Source organism: Empidonax traillii, unplaced genomic scaffold (genome assembly GCF_003031625.1).
Source record: "Empidonax traillii isolate 1590-97213 ecotype Southwest subspecies unplaced genomic scaffold, ASM303162v1 scaffold74:size2480735, whole genome shotgun sequence".
Taxonomy (NCBI): domain Eukaryota; kingdom Metazoa; phylum Chordata; class Aves; order Passeriformes; family Tyrannidae; genus Empidonax; species Empidonax traillii.
Genome location: NW_020955267.1, coordinates 1,320,940 through 1,333,379, shown reverse-complemented (window position 1 = coordinate 1,333,379; position 12,440 = coordinate 1,320,940). Strand labels below are relative to the sequence as shown.

General features: G+C 38.6%; 1 protein-coding gene across 8 annotated transcripts in view; it reads right to left on the bottom strand.

Moving 5' to 3' along the window:
• Nucleotides 1-12,440, bottom strand: part of MIA2 (MIA SH3 domain ER export factor 2) — a 37,050-nt gene that overhangs the window by 22,316 nt on the left and 2,294 nt on the right. For 4 of the 8 annotated variants that reach the window (XM_027880718.1, XM_027880716.1, XM_027880717.1 and 1 more), the window contains exons 3-10: nt 11,613-11,699; nt 9,472-11,287; nt 6,656-6,871; nt 6,400-6,500; nt 3,304-3,435; nt 808-829; nt 611-699; nt 147-218 (exon numbers count right to left, since the gene is read on the bottom strand). In XM_027880718.1, the coding sequence (XP_027736519.1) occupies nt 147-218; nt 611-699; nt 808-829; nt 3,304-3,435; nt 6,400-6,500; nt 6,656-6,871; nt 9,472-11,287; nt 11,613-11,699 (2,535 nt within the window). Of the gene's footprint in view, nt 1-146; nt 219-610; nt 700-807; nt 830-3,303; nt 3,436-4,402; nt 4,498-4,850; nt 4,977-6,399; nt 6,501-6,655; nt 6,872-9,471; nt 11,288-11,612; nt 11,700-12,440 lie in introns of those variants that run through there. The other 4 variants (XM_027880719.1, XM_027880721.1, XM_027880723.1 and 1 more) reach the window with 4 other exon arrangements.

Here is a 12,440-nt window from a genome sequence, read left to right as displayed (position 1 = left end):
CAGTAACCCAATCAAAGCAATTAAATTGGCATTTTTTTGGATTTTGTCTGGGGGAAGCTTTGTCATTCTGTTGTTTTTGGTTTTTTTTTAATATGAGCTTAATATGACCTTTAATGTAAGCAACAATATTTCATTTATCTTTTTACCTCAAAAAAAGATGTGTCTGTTGATTCTTTCATAACGTTACCATCCTTCAGAGACAATTCTAAATCTTCAAACTGAAAAGGAATTACTTTATGTCAGAGTGTACATAAAGAATTGATTAAATAATAGCATTAATTTATGACACTCTAGTCTGAAACATAGCCACCACCTAAATACACACAGATGCACCTTGCTGGAAATCAGGAAAGCTTTAGCCCTACTAGATTATCCCAGTGACATAAACCAAACAAAGACATTTTGAAGTTGCTTCCAGTGAAACATATTGTATTAAGAGCTAAAGGCAGAACTTGCTAACACCTTAATTGCTCTTAAGGTACCAACAGAAAAAAGCGTTTGAAGAATTACTTTAAAAGCTTTAAAACATCTTACTTTTAGACAAATTTAATACTTTATTTGATTGTCCATTTCTGTGACACATCTGAAAGCAATAAATGAGAACCCTTACCTCTTTTTTGCAAAGGCTGAGTTTTTCAAGAATTTTGCATTTTTCATCAATTAGTTCAGCAATTTTATTGGCAAGCTGTTTTTCCCTTCCTAAAAGCAGAAAGACACTTAAATGTCGCAATATCCTGATAGTTAAAGGAGAAAAAAAAGGAAGAATAAAGTCCTATTCCAAAGAAACAGTATGAAAAATAAGCTTACCTACATAAAGTCGACTTCTAACCTGAAAAAAAAAAAAAAAAGCTGAAAATGTCTGATCAATTACTATTGCATAGTATCTGAAAACTAGTCTTTTCAGTTGTGGTTCCATGATCAGTTTAACCACGGAATTTAAAAAAGGAAAATAAATACAGGCTGCTATAAAAATAGGCAATCTTATCTTCTGCTCTTACCCCCTCCATGTCTGTGTGTTTGTCCCATCCCTCTCCAACTCTTATCAGAGAGAAGAGGGGAGAGAAGGTTAGTTTTCACCTGGATCACTTTAATAACACACTTCTGTATAGTCATCACACAACCATGATTGCCAATACAAACTGGTAGTGGACATGTACAGTCAAAAGGGTAGGAAAGGGACGGAAAGCAGAAGCTCCATACGCCAGCCCAAACTTCCTATTGCAAAAAAAGCCTCACAGATTATAAAACAGAATAGTTAGAGCTGCATTAGGGGTACTACCTCATGGACATCCTGCCCAGATGCAACTCAGTGGGAAGTGCCAAGTCAGCAGCTGCCACGTAGGGTTTAGTGCTCTAGAATCAAAAATCTAACACATTTCCGGACAAAACCTATCACAAATTGTGTGTGCAAGAGATGCAGAACTTGGCTGGACCCACAAAAACATTACAACATAGCATTTCTCTCACGGCTAGGCCTGGATCATGTGTCTAATGTAACAATAAGTCCCTCAGATCTTCCCTGTTTCCTCCTCATTTAAAGTCATGGGATGGCTAAGTAGTCCAAGTAACAAAAAAGGGAGAGAAAGTCATAAGTATTCTTTTTCCTATCATCCCCAAAGCTAATCCCCATTACTTTTAGGTAATCATCAATTCTCCAAAAAGCAGTCAGTGCAGTTGTAAGTATGGATGACTGAAAAAACTATCCATAACTTCTGTAATATCTAATGCCTTAAGTGACATGCAGGAGGAAAACAATACCAGAGCTGATGCTTGTGTGATTTCAGTTGAATCATCTAAAGGGATGCTGCTAAAAAACCAAAGGTATAACCCAAGTTATAGTTACATTAACTTATACACAGATCCCCTTACAGACAATCTGTTACCTGATGTTAAAACCCTAAAAATGCAGTTGCTCATATCTGAAAACTAAATGGCTGTGCAACACATCTTCAAACATAAGCATCATTACACCTATCACTAGAATCACATTCAGACTAGGTAGTATGCAAAAACTGGGAAGAAATTTAAATACTGTGTTATGGATACTGACCCCGTCTTCTTAGTACGAGAAGTATGGTAGGCATACATGTTATTAGTTAGATTCTTACTTACTCACAACAGAAGAAAGCCATTACCTCAAAAATATAATCTGATTTGTGCGTTAAAAAGTTTCAGTACTGCAACTCTCGAAATCATCAGATTACTGCTCACAAAAAGCATGCAGTAAAATTGTTTCAGTGTTCCAAAAACAGAATCAAGCTCACTGTCCAAAGAGTTTTAAAGTGCCCTTCTTGATGGGAAACCACATGGATTGCTCTTGCTTACAATTACCATGAAAGACCTGAGCTGGTCTGGCTATCGCCAGGGTCAACAGACACAGTAAATATACATGCTAAGGAAGACATCTGTGTGCTGTGAAAATAATTTAAGGGCTGTCTTTGGAAGTCTGGTGTAGAAATTAAATAAGAAAGGGAAACAGAGGCCTTACTGGATTGTGTTTCCTTTCATTTCCTCTTATGACGACAGTCACTCAGTACATACCTAAACATTTAACATCTTCACAAAATACACTCTTCAGTTTATCTTTTAGAGGGATTCTAAATTCAATCACAACACCATTATATATATGAAGCATTATATATCTTGAAAAGGATAACAAGTAGAGTGCAAAACATTAATGCACTCTACATATCTGCACATAACTTGCTTACTCTGCTGGGACAGAATAATTTTTCTCACAGTAGCTGGTATGGGGCTGGGTTTTGGATTTGTGCTGAAAAGAGCTGATAATACATGGATGTTTTAGTTATTGCTACTCAGTGCTTACACAGAGTCCAAGACTTTTCTGCTTCTCACCCCACCAGCGAGGAGGCTGCAGGTTCACAAGAAGCTGGGAAGGGACACAGCCAGGACTGCTGACCCCAACTGACCAGAGGGATATCCCACACCATATGGCATCATGCTCAGCATATGAAGCTGGGGGAAAGGAGGAAATGGTGGGATGGGGGGGGGGGTTGGAGTGATGGAATTTTTGTCCCCAAGTAACCGTTAGGTATGATGGGGCCCTGCTCTCCTGGGGTGGCTGAACACCTGCCTGCCCACGGGAAGTGGTGAATAAATTCCTTGTTAAGCTTTGTTCCTTGCATGGCTTTTGCTTTCCCTGTTAGACTGTCTTTATCTCAAAACATGAGTTTTCTCACTTTTACTCTTCTGACTCTCTCTCTTATCCCTATGCAGGGGATGGAGTGAGAGAGCAGCTGTGTCGTGATTAGATGCCATCTGGGATTAAACAAAAACACTTACTGATTGGTAACTTCTGTACAGGAACAAGAGAATTGTAAACGCTCCAACAATGCCAGCACAAATCACTATTTCCCATGGGAAACCATACAGATCAGGGCCAGGTCTCATATCTTCAGGCAGTGAAGCCACAGCCTGAAAAATAAAGTAAAAACCTTCAGCTAAAGAAGTTAATATTTTCAACAGAAATAGACATACATGTTGACTTAGTTTACTTACAAGGCTTTTTTCCCAAAGCTCTGAAAAAATGGTTAACAGAAGCATTTGGTTTTTAAATTATAGACTTACCAAGTAAATAAAAAAAAAGGAGAAAAAAGTTCCAACAAAGTATGACAATGAAGAGATAAAGCTTTGAAAACTTTTCCTTCTTAACCTGCCGTTATCATAGAATCACAGAATGATTCTGGTTGGAAGGGACCTCAAAGATCACATAGTTACAATCCCTCTGCCATGGACAGGGACACTTTCCATAAGACCAAGTTGCTCAAATCCCCATCCAGCCTGGCCTTGAACACTTCCAGGGCTGGGGCATCCCCAGTTTCTCTGACAAATTGTTCCAGTGTCTCACCACTAAGTTCTCAGTAAAGAACTTCTTCCTCTTGTCTCATCTAAACCTGCCCTATTGCAGTTTGAAGCCATTCCCCATTGCCCTATCACTTACAGCCCCTTGTAAAAAAGTGCCTCTCCAGCTCTTGTAGGAGCCTTTCAGGTACTGAGAACATACTGCAGCAAAATCTCCTTTGAGCTGTCTACACGTTTCACTGTTGGAAGAATCAATACTAGTAAGTATTTCATAATTTTCTGGTGGAAAAACCTGTTCAGCCAACTTCATGCTAAAATAACATACTTGAACACGTCAGTGATTTAACGCATTTTAAACACCTAAATACACTAACATTTTATTTGTAAATGGATCTCACTATTTGCTCAAAGATACAACGTGCTCAATGCAGCTCACGCTTACTACATGTGAGTCGTGCTTAAAAACATGTCCCTGTGCCGTAAATTTCGATTTCTCCAGGGCCTGAGCCCCCCGCCGCACAAGACTACGACCCCCGCTCCCCCGGGCGGAGGCGGGCCCCGCAGCCACTCCCTCGCTCACCCAGCGCGCCCCTTCCCAGGCCAGCCCGCAGTAGCGCCGGGCGCTGTCCCGCAGCTCGGCCCACATCCCGACGGTGCCGGTGCCCGGCCCGGGCTCCCCGCGGCCGCCCGCCGCCATCTTCCCGCGGGCGGCGCGCGCCCCTTCCGGCCCGCCGCCTGACAACCGGCCCGTACCACTGCCCAGGACGGGGGGACAGCGGGAAGGAGCCACCGCTGCCGTGGAGAGCGGGGGGGGCGGCGCGGCACAGGTGGGAACGGAGGGGCCGTGCCCGGCTTCCCTCGCTCACCCAGCGGCGACTCCGGCACCTCTCCCGACAGACCCTCCCCTTGGCAGGGGGGGGCCGCCGGGAAGGACCGGCAGCTCCTCTCACCCCCGCACTCCGGCACCGACGAGGCCCCGCGGGAATCCGCTCCTGTTCCTCCCTAAAGTTACGCGCAGGAGAACTCACCTCCCGCGCGGCGCCCGCCGCCTCCATGTGCGTCCGAGCGCGGGCGGGTGTTCCCAGGAGCAGAATGCTTGGGAAGCGCTCGACTCCCGCCAGGACACCCGCCGTGTGCGTTGCCGGTGCGGGCGCAGGGCTGTCCGTGCCCGGCGGGGCGGGGGCAGCAGGTGGAGCAGCCCCGGTGGGGCAGGGCTGGGGCGTCACCTTCTGCCCCGCGTCTGCCAAAAACTGACCGCACCGGGGCCGCTGCTGCGCGAGTGGACAAGTGCAACGGCGCATGGCAGAGGATCTTTCTCCATCTTATTCACTAACTATACTTTTGTGTTTGTTTTAACTTTTTTTTTCTTTTTTTCTTTTTTTTTTTTTTTTTTTTTTTTTTTTTTTTTTTTTTTTTTTTTTTTTTTTTTTTTTTTTTTTTTTTTTTTTTTTTTTTTTTTTTTTTTTTTTTTTAAATAACGTGTGCTAACTCAATTTTCACGGTACAAGTCGAGTGACTTGCCGAGTGCAGCTGGTACCACCTAAGGGACTGGGATAGGTAAAAGGTGGAAGTGGCTTTTTTAGCCGTATCAAACAACACAGGAATGAGTTTGGCCGTAGTAGCGAACTATCAGTGAGCATTGCAGTCCAGCCTGGGTCATGACAAAAAAAGCCCTTCGTTTTTCATCATCCTAGACTGCAATTTAACCCTATAAGTACACTGTGAATCAAGAACACGTTTATGTGGTTCTTAAACTTACCCAACAGTTACCCAATCTAAACAAAGTTACACCAAAGCACCAAAATTAATGAAGTTTACCATATAGCATTTTTCCTGATACTACTCTTCTGTTTAGAGGAAACAGTGCAACCCCATTTTCTCTCTAGCAGCATCATTTCTTGTGCAGTTACATCCACTAAAGGTCCACCTTCACTCTGCCATATGTTTTGATATTTAAGACAGCCCCATAGCAATAATAACCCCATTTTGTATTTTGTGTATTTGCTTAGAAAAGTATTTTTAATGCAATTACAAACTAGGGGAATATTTGGGACTCAAGGCTTTGAAAATACTTTTTAAAAACAATGGAAGTATTCTGGTCATTTTACTCATCCTGACCCAAACTCTAAGTCCAAGCAAATTTAATCAGCACTATCATGGGAACTGGAGAGAGCTATTATTTTCATTTTAAAAACGACAAACAAACAAACACACACACAAATTTAAAAATACCAGTGAGGTGTTTCCTAGCTCTTCTGGAAAAAAAAAAACAACAAAAAACAAACAAACAAAACCCAAAAACAACCACCAAAAAATCTCCTCACACCCTACATTCACCAGATTCTGCACTGCAAATAACAGGCAGATGAGCAGCAGCTGACCTGACATTTTCCTGACCTATCTTTGTCTCATTTGGCATCAGATAACTGTGGAAGCAAAGAACTGTAGAGGGTTTATTTAAAAGGATTTTTTCTTTTCTCCTTTTTTTTTTTTTTAGGAGCTTCATTGCTGAACATAACCTGTAACTGGCTTAATTTTGCACTAATGTCAACGCTGTATCACAGAAAGAATTCTTACCTTTTTGATAATACTCATCAGTGCTGACAATACAGATTTCATTGACTCCCTGATTTCCAGAGCATTCAAACAGAGTAGTATTTGATATATCCAGCCTCCTTCTAGTTTAATCATAAGGAAAAAAAAAAAAAACAAAAAAAGAGATTCTACATTACAATTGTCTGCTTCATATAATTCCGACTGTTTTTTAGTGATTTGGGGTTTTTTTTAATATTGCAAATTTATTTTCCTTAAAATTAAGAAACTCAACACTTACCATTACTTGGAACATAGTTCTGGACGGCATCTGAGAAAGGCTTTTCATCATCAAATGCGGAGTCAGCTACTGAACTGTCCATTTTTATTTCAGAATTTACTGAAGCAATGGCTGTTCCTTTTGAATCTTGGTCACTGTCAAGTTCACTATCTACAGCTACATTCATTTCATGTTTCTTCTCTGGTGTTTCTTCTAGTAGCTTTCTTCTGCCTACTCCTGCAAATAAATGTAAAGGGAAATCATGGTTATTTTCTGAGGATTCAACTTACACACACGTATTCCAATAAGATATTAACCTCTACAGAGATTTAATTTTTTTTCTCAGTTTAAAGCCAAACATTAGAGTACCACATTGAAGTAAATATGCTAAGATTTATGATTAAGAAATTATTTAAGAAACACTATTCAAATAATGGTCTCAGAGTTTGGAGATCGTTAAGCAAAACTTGTGCTGTAGTAAAGGAGTTAAAAATCAATGTTCAGAATTTGATAGATAGCATATAGATTCCCTGGTCAGGATTAGTAGATCTCTTTTTTATATCCAAATACAAGAGCTTTAGAAGGAGAACAACTAAAAATGCCATGTAGGATTAAAGATTAACCACTTCCCACAAAATAAGAAGCTTCACTGCAAAATACAAGGAACCGCAGGCATATTCTTGCAGGACTAAGACTGAAGACAACTGGCTGCCTCAGTTTTAGTGACTTGGAGTAAATTGCCCGAAGTCAATAAAATAGTGCTTTCAAAAAAAACGCATACCTTGCTTACCTTTGAAGAAAAAAGAAAAAATTATTAATTGTTTCATTTAATTCTATGCTTCAAGACATTAGGCCAAAGATACACATCACAAATAGTCCAGTAGTAAAAATTCAAGACAAGTAATTGCCTGATACAATTATATTAACTCAACCTGTATTATCAGATCCTCAAAATATCATAAATCAGACATTAACTAGTATGAGTTAGGCTCACTATCTCTTAATTTTAAATCACCGGAAGGAGACAGCGTTGTATCTATTGTATTTTTTTCTGCCAACAATGGATATTTTGTTCGTGCTAAATCACTGTTAGTGAAACATTGGTCTAGTAACTTCAACTGCATTTTGGGCAGCACACTTAATTGTATAGCAGACAAAAGTTCTGCCAGCTCTAGAAGAACATTCCTTTTTTTCCAGATATTTTCTCTGCCCAGTGTCAAAATTGTGCCCCTTTTGTGCAGAGACAATGATCTCTGCACAGTATTATCTTTAGTTGAGTAAGCTGTGATTTCATGATGAATCTTTTCAAATTGCCGATGCAGCTGCAGCAGTTTGCTTCCCTCACAGAGGGAACTTTTTGTTTTAACTTCAAATGAAATTGTTGGAATGTTATTGATGTGTTTGGTAAATCTGTTCATCATACAATATTTACATAGTTTTCGGGTTTTTTTGGGACATGAACTCTGTTCACCCTACTGTGATTTTCTCAGTTTCCTTTTTTCCAAAATGCCAAGCTATCCTTCCCCAAATTTTTCTTACATGAATTCTAAATTGATTTCAGTATTTTCTGCACCTTCTCCACATTTAGTACTATCTTTTCTCGTTCAGATTCCTTTGCTCCTACCTCCATCTCATCATTCTGTGCAGTATTGAATATACTGGTGACAGTAGTCCTAGTGTCACTTCTATTTTCATTTGGCTTTTTGACAAAACATGTATGCTTAGACTTTTTTTGAGAGGCTTAATTGTTAGTTTTTCTAAATATGTTTGCAAAGAACCCTGGTAGTCTGTTAAAAATACTACTGAAACTCTTTCTGCTAGAATATAACTGCTATTATTTATATTTCTGGACTTTTACTCTCTGATTTTCAGATCCTTTCTTTTTTTTCTTTTCTTCTTCTAACTCGTTTTAGTAGTATCTTTTTTTTTTCAGTATTATCCATATTTTTGTTTACAACAGTATCTTGTTTTTCAACACTCTATCAGCCAGGTTTATGAGCAATCCCAGGTTGTCAGGATTTAATTATTTTTTTTTTTTAATAGCAGTCTGGCTTTCTAGTTTGAGTGTTTTAGGAGATATTAGGTGTCTATTTTTTTTTCTTTAAAAATGTCTTCTATTTTAGAGGGCTTCTAGGGTAAAAGGTTGCATTTGATCAGACTAATATCACATGATTTTTGCTTTTCTTTTTGATAAATTGTCTTTGTAAATACTTTTTTGGACTTGGAGTCAGCTGAAGGCTTTGGTATTACTTTGCCTTTTGAAGTAGTGTTTGATGATGCCTTCCAAAACTCAGATTTATTTTCTATGTTTTTGTATTTTGCACTGTCATAATAGCTAGAATTGATGGGCCTAAAATCTAAAGATACCGAATAACATTTTCCTTTACTGTATCACAGGTAATTTTTATATTTCTTTCTGAGATTGGGATTAAAACTGTCCATCCTCTGGTAACAGAAGCTGATGTTGGGAATATGAATCTTCCCATGTTACTTCTCCTTCACCTTTCTGATGATGTTGCATGTTTATAGGAATTTGTTCTATTTGTTGCTTTTCTCTGACAAGCTATCAGTAGGAGCATCAAAAGCTGTTGAATATTCTACTAGGTTGGTAGATTTTGTTGTCGTTTTTTTCCTCCACTGCCCTGTTTGGCACTGCCAGCTGAAGAGAAAGATCAGTCTCTTTGGAGGTATCTGCATTACTGTTACCTGATTCTTTATGTTTAACCTTCTGTTTTGAAGTGCCTTCAGTTTCTTTTCCCTATGGTATTTTATCAAGGCTTTACCGAGGCCTTTTTTTTATTATGGAAGCTTAGTTCTTCTCTGCAAGCAGTTTTTACCTTCCATTCTGAAACTCCACGTGTCTTCCAAATGGCCAGTTTCTTCTGAAGTTTTGGTACCTGTTAAACCAAAGCCACTAGATGAGGGGTGAGGAGAGAAAGGTTGGTCTGGAGTCAGTTCTTGGGACTCCCCAGGTTTCTGCTTATGTTCATAATTAAAAATATCCTGACTGAAATCTTTGATGTTGTTTTCATAAAAACCCAGTGGGTCATTTTTATTCTCTGGTTTGTGAATTTTCTCTTTTACATCATTATCCATTTTGAAATGGCTTTTGGATGCTGAATTTTCTTCTGCATTACAACCTTGGACTGGTTTGTCTTTCTCAGATGTTTGCAGACTAAGACTTGGTTCGCTGCCACATGGAGTCTTCTTGATGCCCAGATGATTATTTTCAGTTCCTGGTAGTTCCCCATAACTCTGCACTTGCTCTTCTTTGCCTGTTGAACTCTGAAACTTCAGTATGTCTGCAAAATGACTGAAAGAGAAGAAATGGCTCTGTTCTTCAGATATGTCGGGCTTTTCTTCTGTATGTTTTATGTCTGAGGGATCACAGTTTGGAGGTAGGCTAGGAGAAGAAGAAATCTGATCTGATGCAATTGATTCATGTCCCTGTTGATTATCACGTGTGTCCATATTATAATCAATAAAACTATTATAGATATTTGTATACCAACCTGACTGGCCACGTCTGCTTTCTGACTCCTGATTTCTCTTTTCAGCTTCAGTGTTTTTCAACAGTTGGCTTTCAGATACCAAGTCTTCTTCTGAACTGTAAGGTTCAATTGGCTTCTCTTTGTCACACGTTAGTATATCAAAAGATGATTCTGTGCTATTTGAGGTGCTTTTGGTGTCATTAAGAGTATGTACACTTGCTGGTGGTATCTCCTTAGGATCTGACCTGTTACTGTGTGAATCTATTATTTCTTGTGCATAATTCTCTTTGTCTTCAGCTGTAGCTGTAGCTGTCTCCTTTGATTCTTTGTCCATATGTGATTCTTTCTGGTCTAAAGTCTGCTCTTCCTCATTCTTACTTGCTTCATCGTTTGTTTCTCCATTTTTCTGGTCCTCTCTAGCAATTGTATCTTTCTCAGCATGGCCAAAATTAAGAACATCACTTAAACCCAAATTAAACCAATTTGATTTGGATTCTTGACTTTCACTCTTTTCCTCTTCTGACAGTAACTCTGTGTCTGGTGTTTCTTGTTCAGTATTGGAATGCTCAGGCACACCAGAAACGTCATGGATTTGTGGATCATTTTTTTCTGATGCCAAATCTACATCTTCATTCTCTTCACCAAAATACAGAAAGTTCGTCAGTCCACCTTGAAACCAACCAGGTGCCGGGGGTTCTTGTTCCTCCTTATCATTTGGCTCCTGTAAGTCGTTTTCATCTGTTACCAATATTTTTCTCCCTTGGTATTTATTTTCTTCTAAAGACTCAGTAACAACTTCTAAGGGCTCTTCATAATTTTTACTTTCTGTGGTGAACCATCCTGAAATCCAGCTGGACTGAGTTTGAATGGGTTCTAGTGGGAGACTGTTTTGCATTTGTGGCTCTTCAGTATTGTCTTTTCTAACCAACTTTTTGTTTGCAGACTCTTTAGCATGAGTTTCCTCAGAATCATTTTCAGATACTGATTCAATTTTTTCTTCATTTTGTATGGAGTCTTTTGTATAATTTAAGGCTTCATTTTCATGCAGCTTTGGTTCTGCATCAGACAATGAATATTCACTTTCTTTGTTGTGATCATATAATGTGCTATCTTCATTTTCAAAAACATACTTATCTTCATGAAGACAAAGGAAATCAGTTTCCTAAAAGAATAATATTAACTTTTAAAATGGTTTAATGTGTAATTTTATATAGCACTGTGTAGCACAGCAATATATATTCTCATTCTTTCTGTATAGTTATAAATTTACACAAAGAACTATAATTAATTGTATTATTCCTAAGGGTTCTATATCATGAATTACATAAAAATTTTAGAGGACAATAAACATGCAAATGGAGCAATTGTAAAAACAAATGTTTTGAATTATCTGGAATAAAATATGCATCAACATTTGAATTTCTTACCAGATATTAGATTTTCAGTTGCTGTAAACTACACTGGAAAATCTGGTGGTGTTGATTTACCTTAGTGAGCACTTCAACTTCTTCTTCAATAAAAGTTTCCTCAACCTTCACAGCATCTCTTGGGAAGTATCCAAAATCCTTCCCTTTCTGTAAAAAATATAAAAGGAATGAGAGCATTTAAACTTCAGTGATAAATATGTTAGGTGCTTGCATATGTCCTAGAAAAGCATGGATGAACAATAAGTTTATAGAACTGCCCCCATCCCCTTCATTCCGTTTCATCAGAAGATTGGTTTAGTTTTCCTTCACAGAAATGTTCCATTTGCCATTTCAGATAGCAAGGGGAAGTGTATTACTCCATACTGTTATTTTCTGTGTTATTTTTATGAATGTGTGTTTGTGCAGAACCCAGGCAGCAGCCTTTGAACTGTTTCAGCTGAAGACAGTGTTGTGTGCACAGATGGTCGCAACCAGCTCCTACTAAAATTGGCTCCCATTGTCTCAAGTGGGAGAAAAGTCATGGCTTAATAACTAATGACCCGTAGTAAATTACAAGAAAAGTAGGATATGACATTCAGGTATAAGCAGCTGAAGAGAAAATGGCCATGAAGATGGCAATACTGCAGAAAATAAGTTAATGATAATGTCCAAAAGAATCAAGTAAGGGTCCTTCTGGCCAAGAAACAAACTGCTAGCTTTATATGAAATCATTGCAGCTAGCCTTTAATGGAGGAATAGATTGTGGAAGGCAAGGAATAGTGAGGTACCTGCAAAGATACTCCTGAAATAGAAAAAAAGTAAGACAGAATTTCATTGTTAAACAATAAATGTGAAAGATCATTTACCAAAAAAAAAAAAAAAAAAAAAAAAAAAAAAAAAAAAAAAAAA